General features: G+C 42.5%; 3 protein-coding genes across 4 annotated transcripts; 1 reads left to right on the forward strand and 2 right to left on the reverse strand.

The window, feature by feature from the left end:
- The first annotated feature begins 1,103 nt into the window (after positions 1-1,103).
- On the forward strand, positions 1,104-4,459 carry LOC144712294 (eukaryotic translation initiation factor 5A-3-like). The gene is made up of 6 exons (XM_078586529.1): positions 1,104-1,258; positions 2,008-2,133; positions 2,766-2,888; positions 2,978-3,034; positions 3,121-3,195; positions 4,232-4,459. The coding sequence occupies exons 2-6, from the start codon at positions 2,014-2,016 to the stop codon at positions 4,334-4,336; spliced, it is 480 nt and encodes a 159-aa protein (XP_078442655.1). The 5' UTR covers positions 1,104-1,258; positions 2,008-2,013; the 3' UTR covers positions 4,337-4,459.
- LOC144712293 (Amino acid kinase family protein) lies at positions 4,171-19,110 on the reverse strand. Of its 2 annotated transcripts, XM_078586526.1 has the most exons (12): positions 19,004-19,110; positions 18,441-18,668; positions 16,392-16,489; positions 15,784-15,826; positions 15,551-15,612; positions 15,359-15,415; positions 6,794-6,829; positions 6,632-6,709; positions 5,893-5,959; positions 5,780-5,827; positions 4,680-4,786; positions 4,171-4,583 (listed from the first exon to the last, which is right to left on the reverse strand). In XM_078586526.1, the coding sequence occupies exons 1-12, from the start codon at positions 19,089-19,091 to the stop codon at positions 4,482-4,484; spliced, it is 1,014 nt and encodes a 337-aa protein (XP_078442652.1). In that variant the 5' UTR covers positions 19,092-19,110; the 3' UTR covers positions 4,171-4,481. The 2 variants fall into 2 exon arrangements, with proteins under 2 accessions (XP_078442652.1, XP_078442653.1); XM_078586527.1 differs by lacking the exon at positions 4,680-4,786.
- Positions 12,674-13,877, reverse strand: LOC144711996 (uncharacterized). Its single transcript, XM_078586172.1, has one exon. The coding sequence runs from the start codon at positions 13,862-13,864 to the stop codon at positions 12,674-12,676; it is 1,191 nt and encodes a 396-aa protein (XP_078442298.1). The 5' UTR covers positions 13,865-13,877.

Consider the following 19,110-nt stretch of genomic DNA (forward strand, 5'->3'; position numbering starts at 1 on the left):
CCCTCTTGCCCGCTCTCTCCTATCATACTCTCATCCTCTCCCTATTTCACTCTCTCGCGCTCTCATTACGTCTCTCACACTCTCCCTCTCTCTCTTTCTCTCCCGCTCTAACTTTCTCACTCTTGATATCTCATTCTCACGCCCTCTTCCTCTCTCTTTCTCTGACTCCCTCACTTTCTCATTCTCATTCTACCCCTATCACCCTTTCTCACTCTCTCATTTTCTGTGTCTCTCCCTCTTTCATATCTCCTTCTCACTCTCCCTCTCTCCTTTCACTGTCAGTCCATCTGTCTTGTCTCTCTCTCTCTCTCTCTCTCTCTCTCATTCTGACACTCTTTCACCCTCTAATTGTCCCTCTCATTCTTTATCTCTCCTTCTCTCCCTATCTCCCTCTCTCTCTATCATTACTGAACACTACTTGGCACCAAAGGTGATATTCAGACGAAGTCTAGTTAGATTTTATGAGACGACCGAGACAACCTAACCTTGACTTTCACATGGGCCAGTCAACTGAATTGTAATAAAAGGTTTAGGTTTTTTGGTAAAACAGTACCTAGACGATTGCCATGTACTTCTCTATATGTAACTATATGAATCATGTGATTAATACCCGAGTTTGTCTCTCTAGCTCCCTGTTGACTTCTTCGCGTCCACATCAGTAAATGAAAGCTGGGAAGCTTCCACTGTCTTCCGCTCCCTCAGTCAAATGTATGTGTTGTTGACTTTGACTAGTAAACATCTCTGGCACCATGGTGGGGTCCACCATGGCCCATTAGTCCACTCATCCAGGTGGACCCCTTCATGAACCTGATTAAAACCCTTGTCCAAACTTTGAAGGTCTACAGAGGCAACGGTGCAGATAGATCAGATGCATCTACTTGCGACGGGGATTCTCGTGGTCTACAGATCCGACGGCTGGGGTTGCTCACTTGATTTGGATGATGGAGGAAGACAGAACGCCACGTGGATGTCTTTGGTTGGTCAGATCCCACGACCGTTGATAGTGTACATATTTTTTGAAAATTTCTTGCTTTGGACAAGTTGACGGCCAGATCTGATCCACGTTGCGGGGCAGATCCAACGGACAGGAACGTCGGACGCGATCTTAAATTTCAAATCTATTCGAGAGCGAGGCCGCGTCCGGGGTAAGGGTTTTGAACTGAGCTATAAATATATAGCCAATCATCGAAAAATCGACGTTGTCAGACTGCGGTGGTCTTCTCCGACTCCGATCTCATCTTCGAGCCGAGTTCTACCGGTACTGATCTTATCTCTTGCGCGACGATCTCTTCAATCTCCTCTTGTTTCTTCTTCTGTTGCCGATTTTTTTCTTTTTGATTTGTTTTTGATGGACGATCTCCTTTTGTTTCTTCGCCTGTATCTAATTTCCTTTTCTTTTTTATCTGTTTTCTATGGATGATCTCGTCAATCTCCTCTTGTTTCTTCTCCTGTTGCCGTTTTTTTTTCTTTTTCATGGACAATCTCCTCTTGTTTCTTCTCCTGTTTGCCGATTTTTTTCTTTTTGATGGACAATCTTCTCTTGTTTCTTCTCCTGTTGCCGATTTTTTTTACTTTTTAATGGACAATCTCCTCTTGTTTCTTCTCCTGTTGCCGATTTTTTTCATTCTGATGGACGATCTCCTCTTGTTTCTTCGCCTGTTTCTATTTTTGTTTCTTTTTTATGTTTCTTTGATGGATGATATCCTCAATCTCCTCTTGATTCGTTTCCTCTCTATTTTTTTCTTTTTGATTTGTTCTTGATGGACGATCTCCTCAATCTCCTCTTGTTTCTTCTTTTGATGCTGATTTTTTTCTCTTTTAATTGTTCTTAATGGACGATCCCCTCATATCCTTTAGTTTCTTCTCCTGTTGTTTTTTTTTCTAATTCTTTTCATTTGTTTTTTGGTGGACAATCTCCTCGATATCCTTTAGTTTCTTCTCCTGTTGCTGTTTTTCATATGCTTTTGATTTGTTTTTGATGGCTTTGTTCTTGTTTTTGAATCGTAGGGAATCATGTCGGACGAGGAACACCACTTCGAGTCGACCGACGCCGGAGCGTCCAAGACTTATCCCCAGCAGGCTGGGACGATCCGTAAGAACGGTTACATCGTGATCAAGGGAAGGCCCTGCAAGGTACGTTTATGCTTGCGGATCTTTGATCTTTGTTTCTCCTCATGCGTTCGATCCTCTGCACAGGATGATTATCTAGTAATATTTGATTTTATTCATTCCGTTTGTCAGATCTCTTAAATATTCGGTAAATCCATTTATTTCTTCGAATATTTTAATTTATTTGTTCACTCGGACAATAGGTTCTCGTGCCGAGTCAGTTGATCATTAGATTGCTTCGCTTTATGGTTTTCATTATCCATCAGATCGAGTACTATACTTCTTGAAGTAGAAACTATACTTCTCCTTAATTTTTTTAGCTTACTCTTTTGTTCCCAATCGCATCGTGTAGAAATATTTTAGCACTCCGGTCTTTTATTTTTCTCTGCACAATTCCTTCCCAGTGTATAGCTATGATCGGGTTTTTTGGAGCCAATATTCCTTCATTTATTAGTCCGCGACGGACGATGAAAATAGTTATCAAAAGACGATTTTGTTTATTCTTTCTAGTTTCTCATTTAAGTTTTTTACATCTCTTCCTTCCATGGGTTTTCCCTGCGAAGAAATTTTGGATTATGGAACAAGAATTTGACTTAATACTACAATTAGCAGTTCATAATCCACTAAAATTTAAATTCATTCTTGAAACGGGCCAGGTCGTCGAGGTTTCGACATCCAAGACCGGGAAGCACGGCCACGCCAAGTGCCACTTTGTAGCCATCGACATATTCAATGGGAAGAAGCTGGAAGATATCGTTCCCTCTTCTCACAACTGTGACGTAATCATCCTCTAAATTTAATATCGCATAATCTCTAATTTCACATTAAGACCCGAGAAATAATTAACTAAATGATTTTTTATCTTCAGGTCCCACATGTCAACCGTACCGATTACCAGCTGATTGACATCTCGGAGGATGGATTCGTGAGTTCTCAGCTCCTTTCTTCGCTCATGTTAATAGCCATCTATTTTTATCATCTCTCTCTCATCGAGAACGATTGTTATCGCAGGTGAGCCTTCTCACCGAAAGCGGCGGCACTAAGGACGACCTTCGTCTCCCCACTGATGAAACTCTTCTCACTCAGGTACCCTATTATTTCTTATAATTAGTTTTTTGTAAGAATGAAGGAATTTTATCAACTGTGCCAAAACTAGCATATTTGCGCAGACCTTTTTACGGCCCAGCATGCCTTCTGTTGTTTCTGTGATTTGAACCAAGTAACTGGGCTCTGATAAGGAACGGCACGTCAGGGATGTGACGCCCCAGACGGGACGCCCCAGACGTGACTGGACGGATGATGATGCGTGACTAACGGTGACATGACGAAATGTTTGTCATGTCACCGTCTCGTCACACGTCCAAGGATTTTGAAAAATTCCGTCACACACTCACCACGCGTCCCTTCTTCCTCGTTCCGTCACGTCACCGTCACCGCGACGCCGTCACTGTCACCGGTGACGGAAATAATAATATTTATTTTTAGTATGTTAATAAGCATAGTCGAAATATAATATTATTTATTTTACTATGTTAATCCATCATGCGTCCGAGGTATCCCGTCACCGTCATGCCCTATGCATTTCGTCACCGCCAGCTAAACGTCATTCGTCACGTGTCCGTCACGGTGACCTGTGAAGTGATGGATGACGTTTTGACTATCCCTATGCATTTCGTCACCGCCAGCTAAACGTCATTCGTCACGTGTCCGTCACGGTGACCTGTGAAGTGATGGATGACGTTTTGACTATCCCTATGCATTTCGTCACCGCCAGCTAAACGTCATTCGTCACGTGTCCGTCACGGTGACCTGTGAAGTGATGGATGACGTTTTGACTATCCCTAGCTCTGATAACATCTTACCAATTGTGTTTAATGCGCGTTCTCTTTAGCCGTATTGTCTCTTCCCATAACATATCACAAAATAATTGTTTTCTAGTAAAGTAAAATTAAAATTTATTTGACTTTTATTGAAATCTGAAACTCTTTTGTTTACCTATTTCCCCTGAAATCATCATCTTAGTTCATGATAATTAGAATGTAAGCCCGTTAGACCCGTTAATTTTGCAAATGGTTGTTTATCAGTTTTTCCAATGAAAGAGTAATAATTATGTCTATTTCAGATCAAGGAGGGATTCGGCGAAGGAAAAGACCTGGTCGTTTCAGTGATGTCCGCCATGGGAGAGGAGCAGATCTCCGCCATCAAGGACATTGGCAGGGGCAACTAGACTGCCACTCTATCTCTATCTCTATCTCTGTCTTTCTTTATGTCTATCTCTATGTCTATCAGTATCTCTTTGACCGGCTCTTAACTTATGACTAAATGGTTTTGAGTTATTTTCCCTCAGTAATCCAGTCTAACTTGACGAATGGTCAGCCGCAGCTCGAAGGCCTGATGACGGTCCCCAGCCAATCGTCGGCCAAATGGTCCACCGGCTCCCCCTTTAGAGCTCTTAGAGCGTGTGGCGACCCAGCCTGTATAGAGAGTGAGGTGGCAAAAGGGGCGACTTTAGGAGCGGAGAATGACTACAAAACATTCACTACTTTACAAGGGATGGAGATTGGACTGGCCTTGGTTATGAAGACAGGGATGCCGAGCCGGGCAATGGCTGCGGCCTCCGAGATCTTTGTTTCCATCCCGCCGGTGGTGTCGTGGGCGGCCACTGATATCTCGACACCTGACAGTCAATGGCAGCTCTCAGGACAATAGTTCCGGATTGTCCAGGACGTTGACGATGGATGGGACGGTTTTTTTATCCGAGACCTCTTGGGATGAATTTCTGTCCTGATTATTGCCCAACCTTGCGGGCAGGACAGGACAAAAAAATCATCCTGTCCACGTCCCTGCATTCTCTACTTCAGGATCATCAGGGACAGTGGACCATGGACGGGACGGGATGAAGATCGTCCTATCTGATGTTCGGAATCAGTGCAGGGACGTGGACGTAATGGATTTTTTCGTCTGAGACCTCCAGACGGGACAGTTTTATGTCCGAGTGGACAAGATCATCCTCTCCGGATGTATTGGGACAAATTTCTGTCCTGATTTTCGTCCAACCTCGCGGATGGGATGATTTATTTGTTCTGGGATGAAAAAACTTTCCTGTCTGTGTCCCTGCACTCTCTTCTTCCGGAGAGGACTAAGGTCGTCCCGTCCGACATCCGGAATCAGTGCAGGAATGCGAACGGGATGGTTTTTTCGTCTGACACCTCCAGTCCAGACTGTTTTTCATCTGAGTGGAAGAAAACCGTCCCGTCCGGAGATCTTGGGATGAATTTTCATCCAACCTTGTGGACGGGACGATTTTTCTGTCCTGGGACCAAAAAACTATCCCGTCCACGGCCCTGCACTCTCTTGTTCCGGATCGTCCTGGATGTGGACAATGGACGGGACAGGACTAAGATCTTCCGGTCCCACACACGATTAAGTGCAGGGACGTGGACATAATGGATTTTTTGTCTGAGACCTCCGGACAGGACGGTTTTTTCATCTGAGTGAACAAAAACCGTCCTGTCCGTAGGTCTCAGGATGAATTTCCATCCCGATTTTTGTCCAACCTTGTGGACGGGATGATTTTTTCGTCCTGGGATGAAAAAACCATCCCGTCCGCATCCCTGCACTATACTCAGGACACGGGGTGAGTCAACGGAGAGTGACAGAATTGGACTACCTTGATCCAACGGTCTCAGCACATGCCACCGCCCATCATCCCCCACCTCTGCTCATGATTTAGAAAATATTATCTGAACGTTCAACTAATGCGAAAATAATAATAATTCTCACCAATTTCTCTGAGAAGCACTGCGTGTGGGTCTGCTGGGGGGCGGTCGTATACTCCGAGAACGTCTGTCTAATGGGGTGCGATATTAAGGGAGGATTGTAATTAATTGGAAAATAAAACAAGAGGTTTGAGAAGTTTGGAGGAATTTCAGTTCGGGTTTGATAACTTTGCCCATTTAATACAAAAACGAAAAAGAGGTTCAAGAGGGAGAGTGAGAGAATTTGGATCCGATGACATTATCCATTGAATGGAAAATGAGGAAAAGATATTAGAGATGGAAAAAAAACACTTTAATGGGAGATGAAAGTAAAAAGAGATGCTGGATCGAAAACAATTACCCATTTAAAGGAAAAATAATGGAAAAGACCTGGCCCGTCTAATGGGGTGAGATGTTGAGGGTGGATTGTAAATAAATATTTTGGAACGTAAAAATAACCCATTTAGTTGGAAAATAAAATAAGCGGTTTGAGAAGTTAGGGGGAATTTCCATTCCGGTTTAATAAGTTTTGCCCATTTAATGCAAAAACGAAAAAGAGGTTTGAGAGGGAGAGTGAGAAAATTTGGATCCGAAGAAATTATGTACTGAATGGAAAATTTGAAAAAAGATATAAGAGAGACAAGAAAAACCCGTTTAATGGGAGATAAGAATTAAAAATCATTTAATGGAAAATAAAAAAGAGTTTGAGGAAGAGAATTTAGATCCGAAACAAATTGCAGATTTAATAGAAAATAAAAGGATACGAGGAAGACGACATAGTCGGGCATTAAGTTCTCTGCAAGATGCCGGATGATGACATCCCCGCTTAGTATTGTGCAACCCTGCAAATATTCGGCAGTTATTAAAGCAGCCGGAATTCTTTTTTCCTAAAATTGATAAGGAAGGAGGTCAAAGAAATTTCAAACCCGTATGTTATCAAGCACCGCGTCCCCGTGAAGCACCTGGAATAAATATCGAGAATATATGAGAGCCATTTTTGTATAATTCTGGGGTCTGGAAGAGAGTATAAGCAATAAGATGCATTCACACATGGATTCCTAATTATTATCTCTAGGAATATGTAAAAAAACTCAGAATTATGAATCCATCATAATCGTCAGATTTATGACTGTGCCTAGTTGTACCTACTTAAGAAGGCATTAGAAGAGGATAAGTGATTTGATCCTGCATGTAGGCTCGTAGCGGGGAAGGGAATAGACGAGGAGGAGGAGAGGTTCCAAGGAAAGAGAGAAGAAATGGGAATGATCCAAGGAAGGGTTGGACGGATGAGAAAGGGATTGACTGGGGATGAGCCGCCTGAAGACGCTTTGAGGTAAAGATGGTCCCCAGGACGGGGATCATAGAGGGAGAGACAAGACACCTTACTTCATGCTTCTTGGCTGCCCTTCTAAAGGTAGGGTATCCCTATATAAAAGAGATGCATAATGACCAAATGACTGAAAGGGCCTTGTGGACTAACATGACGAGACTCCCCATAAGTAGGTTGAGGATCATATCAGTAAGAAGCAAGGAACGTGTGGCACGATCTCACAATGCACGCGAAACATGAGATTAGACCAAGTAAGAAACATTATAAATGAGAGAGAGGAGATATCAATAACTCAAGAATTCAATCTATAAATAGTTCTCTTATAACTTCAACAAAGGAAACAGGAAAAAAGATTAGAAAGGGAGATGTGATAGGGGTTCTGGATCTGCAGGCCCGTCCTGCTTCCCCAGCCAAAGTCCTTGAAATCTTTCTGAAAAAAAGTCTTCCCCCCTGTCGCCCCCTTCCCATTATTTAAAGGGATTTCTTGCTCTAGACAACGAGTGTGCTTGACTTCCATTGACCATTTTTTCTTCTATCCCACCTTTGGTAATGTTAGGAATAATAGGTACACAATATTCCTTATTCTGGACAGATCTCAAGCGCTGCATTTCATAGAATCTTCTAAGGATTTTGTTCGAACATTCCGGGGGTTCTAACATTTTGTATCAGTGCATCATCTTTCCTTGGATAATGGCAGATCTCGGATTAGGTTGAAACATCAAGAACTATTTCTTATCTCTTTCAATCTCGTCAATTCTTGGAATGAGATGACTGAATTGATGGCTGTGAATCTGTCATCGTATTATTTTGATACACCAAGCTTATATCACAAAAATAATTAACCAGCAGAATCACGATTGAACTCAATTCCAAATCAAATCACGAATTTCCAAGAATGCTTTGATGAATCCTGACGCAGCCTTAATATAGGAACAATGTAGGAACATGACTTGAATCCACAAGCCTTGCTCTACTTGAAGGAGACAAGTCCTGAATCCACACAACTAGCTTTGCCAACCCTTGAGTCCACAAGGGGTCGTGCTTGAATCCACAAGCACTAAAGCACTCTCTACCAAAGAGAACACTCAGAGGGGAGAACAAGAGTTTCAACAAAACAATACACTTCAATAATACTCATTGAGGGGTACATGGGGGCCTTATGTAGGCCACAACAAGTGCAAGGTCGTCCATAATGACTGTACCCATGAAAGGACAACTCAAAATATTGATAAAAACAACTCTGACAAGCTAAAACAGAGGATAAGCAGCCCAACATGCCTGGGCAAAGTTTTTTTGCAGATTTTGAGGCCTGTAGAAGCTGTCAGGAGATATTTGTGTGGCTCAAGAAGATCATGGTGGGACAAAACGGAAGATATACAGCTCTGACAAGTCAGAGCAGATATCCTGGCAGAAGAAGAGTCTATCAGATGATTCTGTCATTTATGAATCTGTTAGGGAATCATGTCAGAGAAAATCTGTTAGAGGATCTTGTCAGAGGATTTTGAGGGGTTCTAGGTACTTTCCTGTAGATCCTGTCAGTTCTAGAAGAATCTCCTTCTTGGGCCATAAGTTGTTAATGTGCCTCAGAAAATGGGCTTATGGCTACATCAAATCCATCTTGAGAGATGAAAATAAAGATAAGAAATGGACCATCCTTGATGGACGAATTCCCCTCTGGTAACGGATGGATCCTCTGCTGCTCTCGACTCCAGCAGTTATTCCATAAAACTTCCAAGAAAATCCCGATCCTTCCCCATGCAGGTTGCTCTTCCTTTTAAACTAGTTCCAACGTGCAAACACTCGCACATGTGTTCTGATCGACTTTCCTCTTTTTGAAATGCCAGCAATACGTTCTTGTGAAGAATGTATCAGATTTGGACCATTCATCATCACCATTGATATGTTCCCGACGGACGGTATCATGAAAAGGGGATAAAGAGATTTTGGTGGGTTGGACACTGCTTATGACAAGAGACATATAACAGGGACGTCACATTGTAGTTGAGAGGGGAGGGAAGTGATAAGATGCAGTCCCAAATGGTAAAAGCAACTGCTGGAATTTAAGACTTACAGAAGGATCTTGATTCCGCTCCTCGTACTCTGGTACAAGTCCACGTCGCCTTCGAATCTTCTTCTCAAGATCACCGTAGAGGCAGCTCGCCGAATGCAGCTCTGCTCCTCCCGACCCCTTGCTCAAGAAACCCGAAATGCTCCGTGCTCTTCTTCTCCCCCTTCGCTCCTTATTTATACTCTTTTATTTCCTAACTAACTACCCTTTCAAGAAGGGTTGTTATTTGGCCAGCTCAGCGCCAGCTGGCCCGCTGCCTTTCTGGCCTCCTCTCTTTCTTCTTTCATATACTCTTACTGGGATCGTATCATTTCCCCCCTCATCGACTATCACCTTGTCCCCAAGGTGGATGTCGGGGAATTGCCCTCGGATGACTGATAGAGGTTCCCATGATGCATCTTCTTCTGGAAGCCCTTTCCATTTAATCAACACTTCCACTTGTCCATTCCGTCTCCTAGCCGACACCACCTCTGCTGGAGATAGCTGCCACTCAAAATCATCAGTAAATGAAGGAGGCAGTAATTGCGTGACCCTGCCTGGACCCACTGCTTTCCTTAGTTTAGATACGTGGAACACCGGATGTAGGGAACAACTGTCTGGCAGTTCTAGTTTGTAGGCCACAGGCCCCACCTTTTGTAAGATCCGAAATGGACCAAAATATTTTGGAGATAACTTTTCATTGATCCTTTTGCTAAGGACTTCATGCGGTAGGGACGTAATCGAAGATACACTTGTTCCCCCACCTGAAACTCAAGGTCTCTTCGGTGCTTATCCGCTTGGCGTTTCATGCTGGATTGCGCCGCTAGTAAGTTGTTTCTTATCACTTTCAGAGTATCATCTCTCTCTTTTAATAGAGTGTCGACAGACTCAAGTGGAGATGAAGGGGTCCCATAGTACAAAAGTTTTGGTGGGTCCCTCCCATACACTGCTTTGAAAGGTGTCATCTGAATGGATGAATGGAAAGCTGTATTATAAGAGAACTCTGCCCAATGGATCCACTTGGACCAAGACTTGGTTTCTCACCAGCAAAACAGCGTAAATATGATTCCAAACATCTGTTTACCACCTCTGTTTGACCATCTGTTTGGGGTGGTATGAGGAACTCATGCATAATGTGGTGCCTTGCAAGCGGAACAACTCCTTCCAGAACATACTGGTAAAGATTTTATCTCTGTCTGAAACAATTGAGGAGGGTATCCCATGCAAGCGTACAATTTCTCGGACGAAGATGTCAGCTACATCTCGGGCAGTAAATGGGTGTTTCAGTGGTAGGAAGTGACTATACTTGCTCAGTCTGTCCACAATCACCATAATGCAGTTGAATCCTTGTGATGTTGGCAGCCCTTCTATGAAATCTAACGATATGTCTTCCCAGATGCGTTCAGGAATGGGTAGAGCTTGTAATAACCCAGCAGGTGAGAGGGAAGATATCTTGTTAGTTTGACAAATATGACACTGATTCACATATCTCTTTATGTGATCTTTCATGCGTGGCCAGTATAAGTCTTGAGCAATGCGCTTATAGGTTCGTTTGCATCCCGTATGCCCCCCCGGTGCTGAATCATGATAGGTCTGTAACACTTTTGGTAGTAATGAAGAAGTCCCGTAAGCACCGGTCGTCCCTTGTACAGTAGGGTATCCTTGTATAATTTGAACTTTGGATAGGAAAATGGACTGAGTCGCAACTCCTTAATTACTTTTTGAAATTTCAGATCCTGACCCACCTCCTGTTGGATGATCGCTTGGTCTAATAGCTGGAACCTGGACACTTGCAATGCATTGACTTCCAATGATGATGGGGCCCTGGATAATGCATCAGCTACAACATTGCTCTTCCTGGTTCATATTCAATTTCGAAATTAAACCCCAGTAATTTGTAAGCCCATTTGCTGTACGGCTCCTGAATCTGCTTCTGACACAATAAGTATTTAAGACTGTACTGATCGGTGCGGATAATGAAAGGCAAATGTGTCAAATAGTGTCGCCATTTCTGCACTGACAGGACAATAGCCATCAATTCACGTTCATAAGCAGATTTGACTTGGCTCCGCTTGGGAAGGACCTGACTAAAATAAGCGATGGGTCGTCCATTCTGTATGAGGACAGCACCAATGCCTACTCCTGATGCGTCCGTCTCGATGGTAAGGTAGTTGAAAATTTGGTAAGGCCAACACTGGAGTAGAACTCATTGCTAGTTTAAGTCGATCAAATGCAGCTTGCGCGTCTACATTCCACCCAAATGCATCTTTCTTCAGCAATGCTGTTAAAGGGGCGGCCTTCAAGGAGTACTCTTTGACAAACCTGCGATAATACCCTGTCAAACCCAAGAACCCTCGCAGTTGCTTGAGATTCTTGATGCAGGCCAGCTCACCATCGCCTCCACCTTGCTCTTATCCATAACTCCTTGATGAGAAATCCAATGCCCCAGGAATTCCAACTGATTGCAAGCCAATTGACACTTTTTGGGATTCACATGAAGATCATTATCAGCCAGGACAGTAAAGACTTGTTGCAAATGTGACTCATGGTCTTCCAATGACTTACTGTAAATCAATATATCATCAAAAAACACCAGTAAGAATTTTCTGAGGTACGGATGAAACAGGTGGTTCATAAGAGATTGAAATGTAGCTGGGGCGTTCATAAGCCCAAAGGGCATAACCCGGAATTCATAATGCCCTTCATGGGTTTTAAATGCAGTTTTATGAACGTCCTCTTTTTTCATCCTGATCTGATGATACCCCGATTTCAGATCTAACTTGGAAAACAATAATGCGCCATGGAGTTCATCCAATAATTCTTCCACCACAGGAATTGGATATCAATTTGGTACAGTTATTTTATTAAGTGCACGGTAATCAACACAAAATCGCCATCCGGCATCTTTCTTCTTAACCAGTAAGACTGGGCTTGCGAAGGGACTATGTGACGGTCGAATGAATTCTGCCTTCAACAGCTCCTGTACCAGTTTCTCAATCTCATCCTTCTGCAAAAATGAATACTTATATGGTCGTTGATTGATGGGCTGGGCCTGGGGTAACAGTTGTATAGCATGATCTGTTGGTCTTTCAGGTGGTAAAGCCGTCAGTGGTTCAAAGACCCTGGGGAAACTTAGTCTGAGTTTCTCTTCTAACCCCTTCTCTGATAGCGTTTGTGGCAAGGTGACACAATGGTCTAGGCGATATAATTCCATCATCAGAAATTGACTCCTCTTCATCTCTTTATCGGCCGAATGAGGATTTATGTGTCTTGGTCAGCCCCTGATCTCCTCTTAAGGTAACCACCTCTTCCCTTCTTCTGAATTTTAAGATATGTTTCTCCCAATGGATATGAGTCCAGCCCAGAGAGGATAACCACGCCATACCCAATATCATGTCGATGCCCTTCAATGGGAAAGGTAAAAAGTCACTACTCATCTCTATCCCCTAGTGTATACTTGACTCCCAAACATAGACCTTGGCCTTTATTGGTCTCCCCATTGCCCAAAGTTACCTCAAACAAAACAGAGGTATCACATTGAAATTGAAACTCCTCCACCAGTCCTGTACCCAAGAAATTGTGAGATGCCCCACTGTCAATAAGCACTATGATTTCTCTGCCATTCAATTTCCCCATCAATTTAATCGATCTGGGATTATTCCATCCTAACATGGAATTAAGTGAGACATGTGCGGACAATAATTGTGCTTCTGGAGAGTTGTCCTCTTCGACTTCTAAGATAGCAACTGCGTCTGGTTCGCCATTGTCACGTTCTTCCTCGCTCACAATCACAATCTGTAAGGTCTTCTTGCACCGGTGACCCGGACCAAACTTCTCATTACAGTTATAGCACAGTCCCTTCTCCCTCCTTTTCTGGAATTCCTCACCAGTGAGCATGATTTTCTTCCTGTATGCGGGCGCCTCTTGTTGGGTCTCTGATTCTCTCCACTTAGTCGAGGAAAAGTTGCCTCCACTCGCTCCTGATGGACCGATGTTGGTAGCCTTACTCCCTTGGAAACGTGGACCACTGCTCGATGTTCTCCCTCTTGCCATGCAATGGTGCTCCCATGCTTGCCATAAGGCCTTCAATCTTTTCTCTGTCTTCAACGCCAAGTCCATCAATCTTCTCAGTCCCAAGAATTCTTCAACGTCCATTTCTGTCTGGATTTCGACCTTGAGTCCTTTCAAAAAAATGTCATACATTATGTCCTCAGGCATGGGTGGCAGATAAACAGATAACCTCTCGAACTCTTTTCTGTACTCTTTTACGGTCCCTGTTTGCTTGATGTCCATGAACTGATGCTTGATATTATCGCCCAGTGTTTCGTCGAACCTCCTTCCTATTTGAATCTTAAAATCGTTCCACCCTGTAAATGTGTAACGATCCGTCGTCCACAGATACCATTGCAATGCTTCACCCTCGAGGTTGGCCATAGCCACATCAATACGATCTTCCTCTAGCACTTCCTGAACCTGAAAAAATCTTTCCATTCCTCTTACCCACCCTTCTACGTCATCTCCCCGAAACTTAGGTGCTTCCATCTTACTTCTGGCTAGCTGCATTTGTGCTCGATTTGCATTATCTATGGGCGCTTCCTTCCTGGTATCCACGTATTCCATTGTAGGACTCTTCCCTTTCTTCTTGCTTGTCTGGCGGCGTCCATACTGGTCGTTCTTCTGGTGCATTACCTTGATTCAGCATAGCTAGACTTCTGAGCACTTGCCTTAGCATTTCACCATTTTCCTTTGCTTCATCTCGCAACAATTTCATTTCTTCCCCTAACCTCTTTTGTTCCTCTTTCATTTCGCCCATTTCCACCTCCTTCGCCTCCAATCTCGCTTCCACCTCTTTCAACGTCATTGGAAAGCCAAGATCGCGGCTCTGATACCAATGATAAGATGCAGTCCCAAATGGTAAAAGCAACTGCTGGAATTTAAGACTTACAGAAGGATCTTGATTCCGCTCCTCGTACTCTGGTACAAGTCCACGTCGCCTTCGAATCTTCTTCTCAAGATCACCGTAGAGGCAGCTCGCCGAATGCAGCTCTGCTCCTCCCGACCCCTTGCTCAAGAAACCCGAAATGCTCCGTGCTCTTCTTCTCCCCCTTCGCTCCTTATTTATACTCTTTTATTTCCTAACTAACTGGGATCGTATCAGGAAGTCTAGAGGAATGCACATTTCCTAGAAAGAGGTTTGATGGGTTGGATGTCACCAGAGAGAAGATAACAGCGAGATGGACTTGGTCGAACAGCCAAACAGCTTCATTTCTTGATACTTCTTGGCTGCCCTACTCAAGGGAAAATGACAAGAGTGCCCCCGGTGGACCAAAATATTAGATGCCCCTAATGGTCTTAGAGCGCCGAAGATACCCTTGGGGATATAGAAACATAACAATCATCTTCATGGATGCCAATCTTTAAAAAGATCCTCCAGCTTCATCGTTTTGCATGCCTCATTTAAATTTTTTTCAGAGAATTGATAGAAACCTTGATGTATGGAAGCCGGAAAAAATTGATAATTTTTTTTATTTCTGGCAGATGATAAATCATGTGCAAAGATATCATCACCTCTAAAATTGATACAGATACGAAGAAAAGAGCTACAACTATGATAAGAACCCGTTGGGGACATATCGTCTCCAATGTAATTTGACAATAAAGAGAGTTCCCGGTATGAAGAAAAGGAAGGGAATGGTTGGGGAGAGGCCGAGTAGAGGGGTAGGGATCGGCCAAGGACAAGCCGCTTGAAGACGCAGTGGAGAGGAGAGCGATCACGAGGGACGGGGATCAATGGGGAAGAGGAGAACCTCAGACGCAGAAGGAGGAAGAACGAGTACTTCTAATTGCAAATACTTCCCTGGCTGCCCTCCTAAAGGGAGAGCACCCTATTTAAAGGGAAACATGCATAAGGGAAAAGACACGGTTAGCCCTAAGAGGGGGTCTGGGGCAAAGATATTATCATCCCTAAAATTGATACAAATAGGAAGAAGAGTGCTACGACTACTAAAGGAAACTATCCTAAAAGGTAACCGATGACAATACCGCTGCCCATGGTGGTTGAAATGACAGAGATACCCTTGGGGCATAAGATGATTTCTACTATTTAGCACTTACAGGAATGAGGCCGGATTCGAGAGCCCGAGTTATGGGGAGAAGATGTGCTGAAGCAACCTGTAATGATCAAGTATTAATTACTGAATGCAGAATTCTGATATTAAGTTATATACTTGTTTGGATCGACAAACCAAAATTCTAGATTATATGAAAAGAAGGAATAAACAGATTGATTATTATACTGTATCTGACATTTCTGTCTGTTGTCTCCCATCCAGAAGCAAATGGCGGCATTCCAATTGCTGGCATTCCCTCTGCCAAAAAACCCCCAAATTTATGGGCATAAGAATTTTGCATGTCCTCAGTTATCTTAAATGGCCAAGAAAGGATGAATTTTGAGGACCATTTCGGATCATTTTGAGGATGAATTTTGGCCAAGAAAGGATAAGTTAACAAGAAATAATAATAAAAACTAAATTTCGGACCTCTGGCAAGAGCTCTCACAATTGCGAGACATAGTGATGTAACCTGCAGGAATAGACGAGTGATAACACGTAAAGATATTTTCATCCTATTAAAATTCCCAGGAAGGTAAGAAATTATTCAGAGACAAGCTAAATAAACCGATTCAGCTGGACTATTATTTAATGCAACTGAGATAAGAACCGCAACGTTCAAAACCCTAGAAAATAACCGAGTAGGACAAAGACGATAGGTCAAGGAAGGTGGCTAGGAGATTCAGAAATATAAAATTGCATGAGACATTTATCAATTTCATTCAAAATAAGAAATAAGACCCCAATGAAAAGCTAGTATGAAAACTTGAGTCAAAAAACTAGAATGGTAACTGCAGACCACATACACATCTGCATCACCTTATGGATCAAAAGGGTAACGTAGAATAAATAAATAAAAATAAAATATTTAAACAGAGTTTACAAAAAGGAATCTTAAAGTAGTGCAGACTCGCATGATTTGAGTAGACATTTAAATATATTTTTTTGAAGAAAAGTAGACATTTATATAATATAGCAGAAATATGATAAAAAAATGATCCACCGTATTTAAAAATCCTTGGCTGCAGAAAACATACTGAAATCCGTGTTGCTACAAAGCCAGCTTTGACAATGGGCAAATGCAAGTGTCCTTTGTGGACGCCGGACTTGCTCGCCTGAAAGTGCCCAAATGAACCTAAAGAAGAGGAAATAATTTACGTTTGCTTTAATCGACCAACAAGTCAGAAACAGATGTAATAGGAAAAGACTGAAAATAATATTGAATTTAAATATTAAGGAGATTTATAATTTAATTAAATATCGTACAAAAATATTCAGAGAAATCTTTGTGCCTCCAACTTATTTTCTCCAAAATGATTATGATTGAGCGAAATCATGGAAATATTTGCGACTTGAAGGGAAATGTATAGACTGTAGGTAGAAGTGCAGCAGACGTGCAGCAGACGTCCTTTACTCAGGCAATGCAAGAGCAAGCAAGAGAGATGCAGTAGAAGCTCTCCTTAGGCAGTAGACGATCAGATGTAAGCAAACAGAGAGAGATGGTGAGAGGAGAAGAGAGAAGAAGAAAGAAGAAGAAAGAAGAAGAATCCACGTTCCTTTTTCTTGAGGGAAAAATCCCGTTAACCCTTTCAGGGTATTACATCGATATTTATCTTGCCTTATTGAGTCTGTTGGACCCAAATAAGATATTACAATGGTAATATACAACGGAGAGAACGGAAACGGTGACTGTTAATGGGACAGAACGGAGTTCCTAACCCTTGACACGACTTCTTCTCTAACTAATTTTACAGATAAACAATGGGACACTCAACAATTCGAATTCGGTGGTTTTAATACCGCTAAATTATTGGATGAAAGCTATCCACTACAAGCTAAATAGTGCACGGGTGAGTAATTGGGAAAACCTTAGTTTTACTCAAAAGAAGAAGACATCAATGTTTTTTATAGTATACGAAGATATCAATGTTTTTTTAGTATACGAAGACATCAATGTTTTTTCTAAGTATACGAAGACATCAATGTTAGTTGAATCTCCAATAAGACAGACTTCGATTTATTCATGAAAACAGCAGAAATTGAAGCAAGTAGGGTGTGTCTTGAGTGTGATTGGTCTCGAATGTTCATCCTGCATGATGATCCAATCTGAGCTCTCATATCCTTATTCTATTGGATAATCAAATTTTTCTTTAAAAATAATTGGATAATTGGCATTGCCCACAGGATCAATTGACTATTTGATCAAGGGTCGAACCGATCCTTGATCAGCCAGATAGCCGCATTTTAAACGGGTCGTAAAAAATCCATCAAAATGAAATTTACACCGTAGATCATCGACCAATGGAACGAGTTTCAGTTTTTTACAAAGGGAATAACCCACGTCTGCTACTAGATTAAACGATGACGTACAAATCATGTTCTCAATTTTGTTTTTCCAATTATGATAATTATGATATGACAATTGTTAATGTTGATTTCACCAGATTAGCGCTTAATAATTCAATACGACCAGACAAAGGTGTAATATTTAACAATTAGGATGATTATTTGACATTCGGTGATTGAGACATTAGGGGTAGATATCGTAGTATTGAAAGTTTGTTTTTTTATTTCAAGATCAATCAGGCTCCCCACTGTGGCGCCCGAATAGACCCTTCCACTTAGTTGGCCAGACAGAATCTGCTGATCGATCGGTCAAACAGCTCTCTTGATTGGATATGCCATCTTGATCTGATCTTGATCCAGTCGTGCTGATCTGATCATCGATCAAGGCTGCCTGATCGATCAACTCTGTAGCCGATTTCAATACGGTTGATCAGACTGATCTGCCGGATCAAGATAAATGCGAGTCGGCCAATCCAATCTTACGAGTTGGTCAACTGATCGATCAGTCCAGCCGATCTTATCATCGACTAAGGCCGTTCAATTTATTGGCTCTATCGATCTGGTCCTGATCCGGCCGATCAAATGGCCAAACAATGATAAAAACAGTAATTGCTTCATGCCACAGAGAGCAGCATTCACAGTATGAGATCATGCTGTAGAATTTCCACCGTCAGAAGCAATTCAGAACGAAAGTAAGATTCAACTAATCCATTTAACGGAGATGAATGCAAATAGTTTACCTGCTCCATGAACAATGATGAAATTTTCCATATTTGGTATCGAATAGCCATCAAACTCCTCGATTTGATCCATTTCAGCGGCCCCAGACCGTCTACTCCAGTCCATACTAAGAACCTCTGTTTCAGACCTATATCCCATTAAAGCTTCTCTCAGATGAGAAGACACCTCTCGCAGAGCTTCATCATTTATCTTCTCTACTTCGCCTTTGCAAGTGACGGCGGCACCGCCTGATAGAAGAAAAAACATAATTCTCACACAATATTAAATTCAGCCGACGAATCGATTTCGTGAAGAATGAGTACTCGCAAAACACCAACATCATCGCGGCCGCCGCGTTCTGCCACCATTTCAAAATAAATCGTGCGCATAAAACCCCCAAAATCTGCCTCCGAGAGCCATAAAACCAGAAAACCGGATCTATGCATCAAATCTGTCCAGCCTTAGCAGGAATCTCAGTTCCTCAAAGAAGAAATCATCATTCGGTCGAATATAAGCCGAACTTTACACAAAAAAACGTAAATCCACGAGATCTCGCATCATAGAACAAGATATGGAGTGTTACCGAGCTTCACGATGCATCGAAGTCGCCTCCCACGATCAATGCCGGAATCGCCGCTGGTTTCCTTCCTCTCGTCTCCTGCAGTCGACATTCCTCTCGCTTGCAGTCTT

This window comes from Wolffia australiana, chromosome 14 (genome assembly GCF_029677425.1).
Source record: "Wolffia australiana isolate 7733 chromosome 14, ASM2967742v1".
Classification (NCBI taxonomy): Eukaryota; Viridiplantae; Streptophyta; class Magnoliopsida; order Alismatales; family Araceae; genus Wolffia; species Wolffia australiana.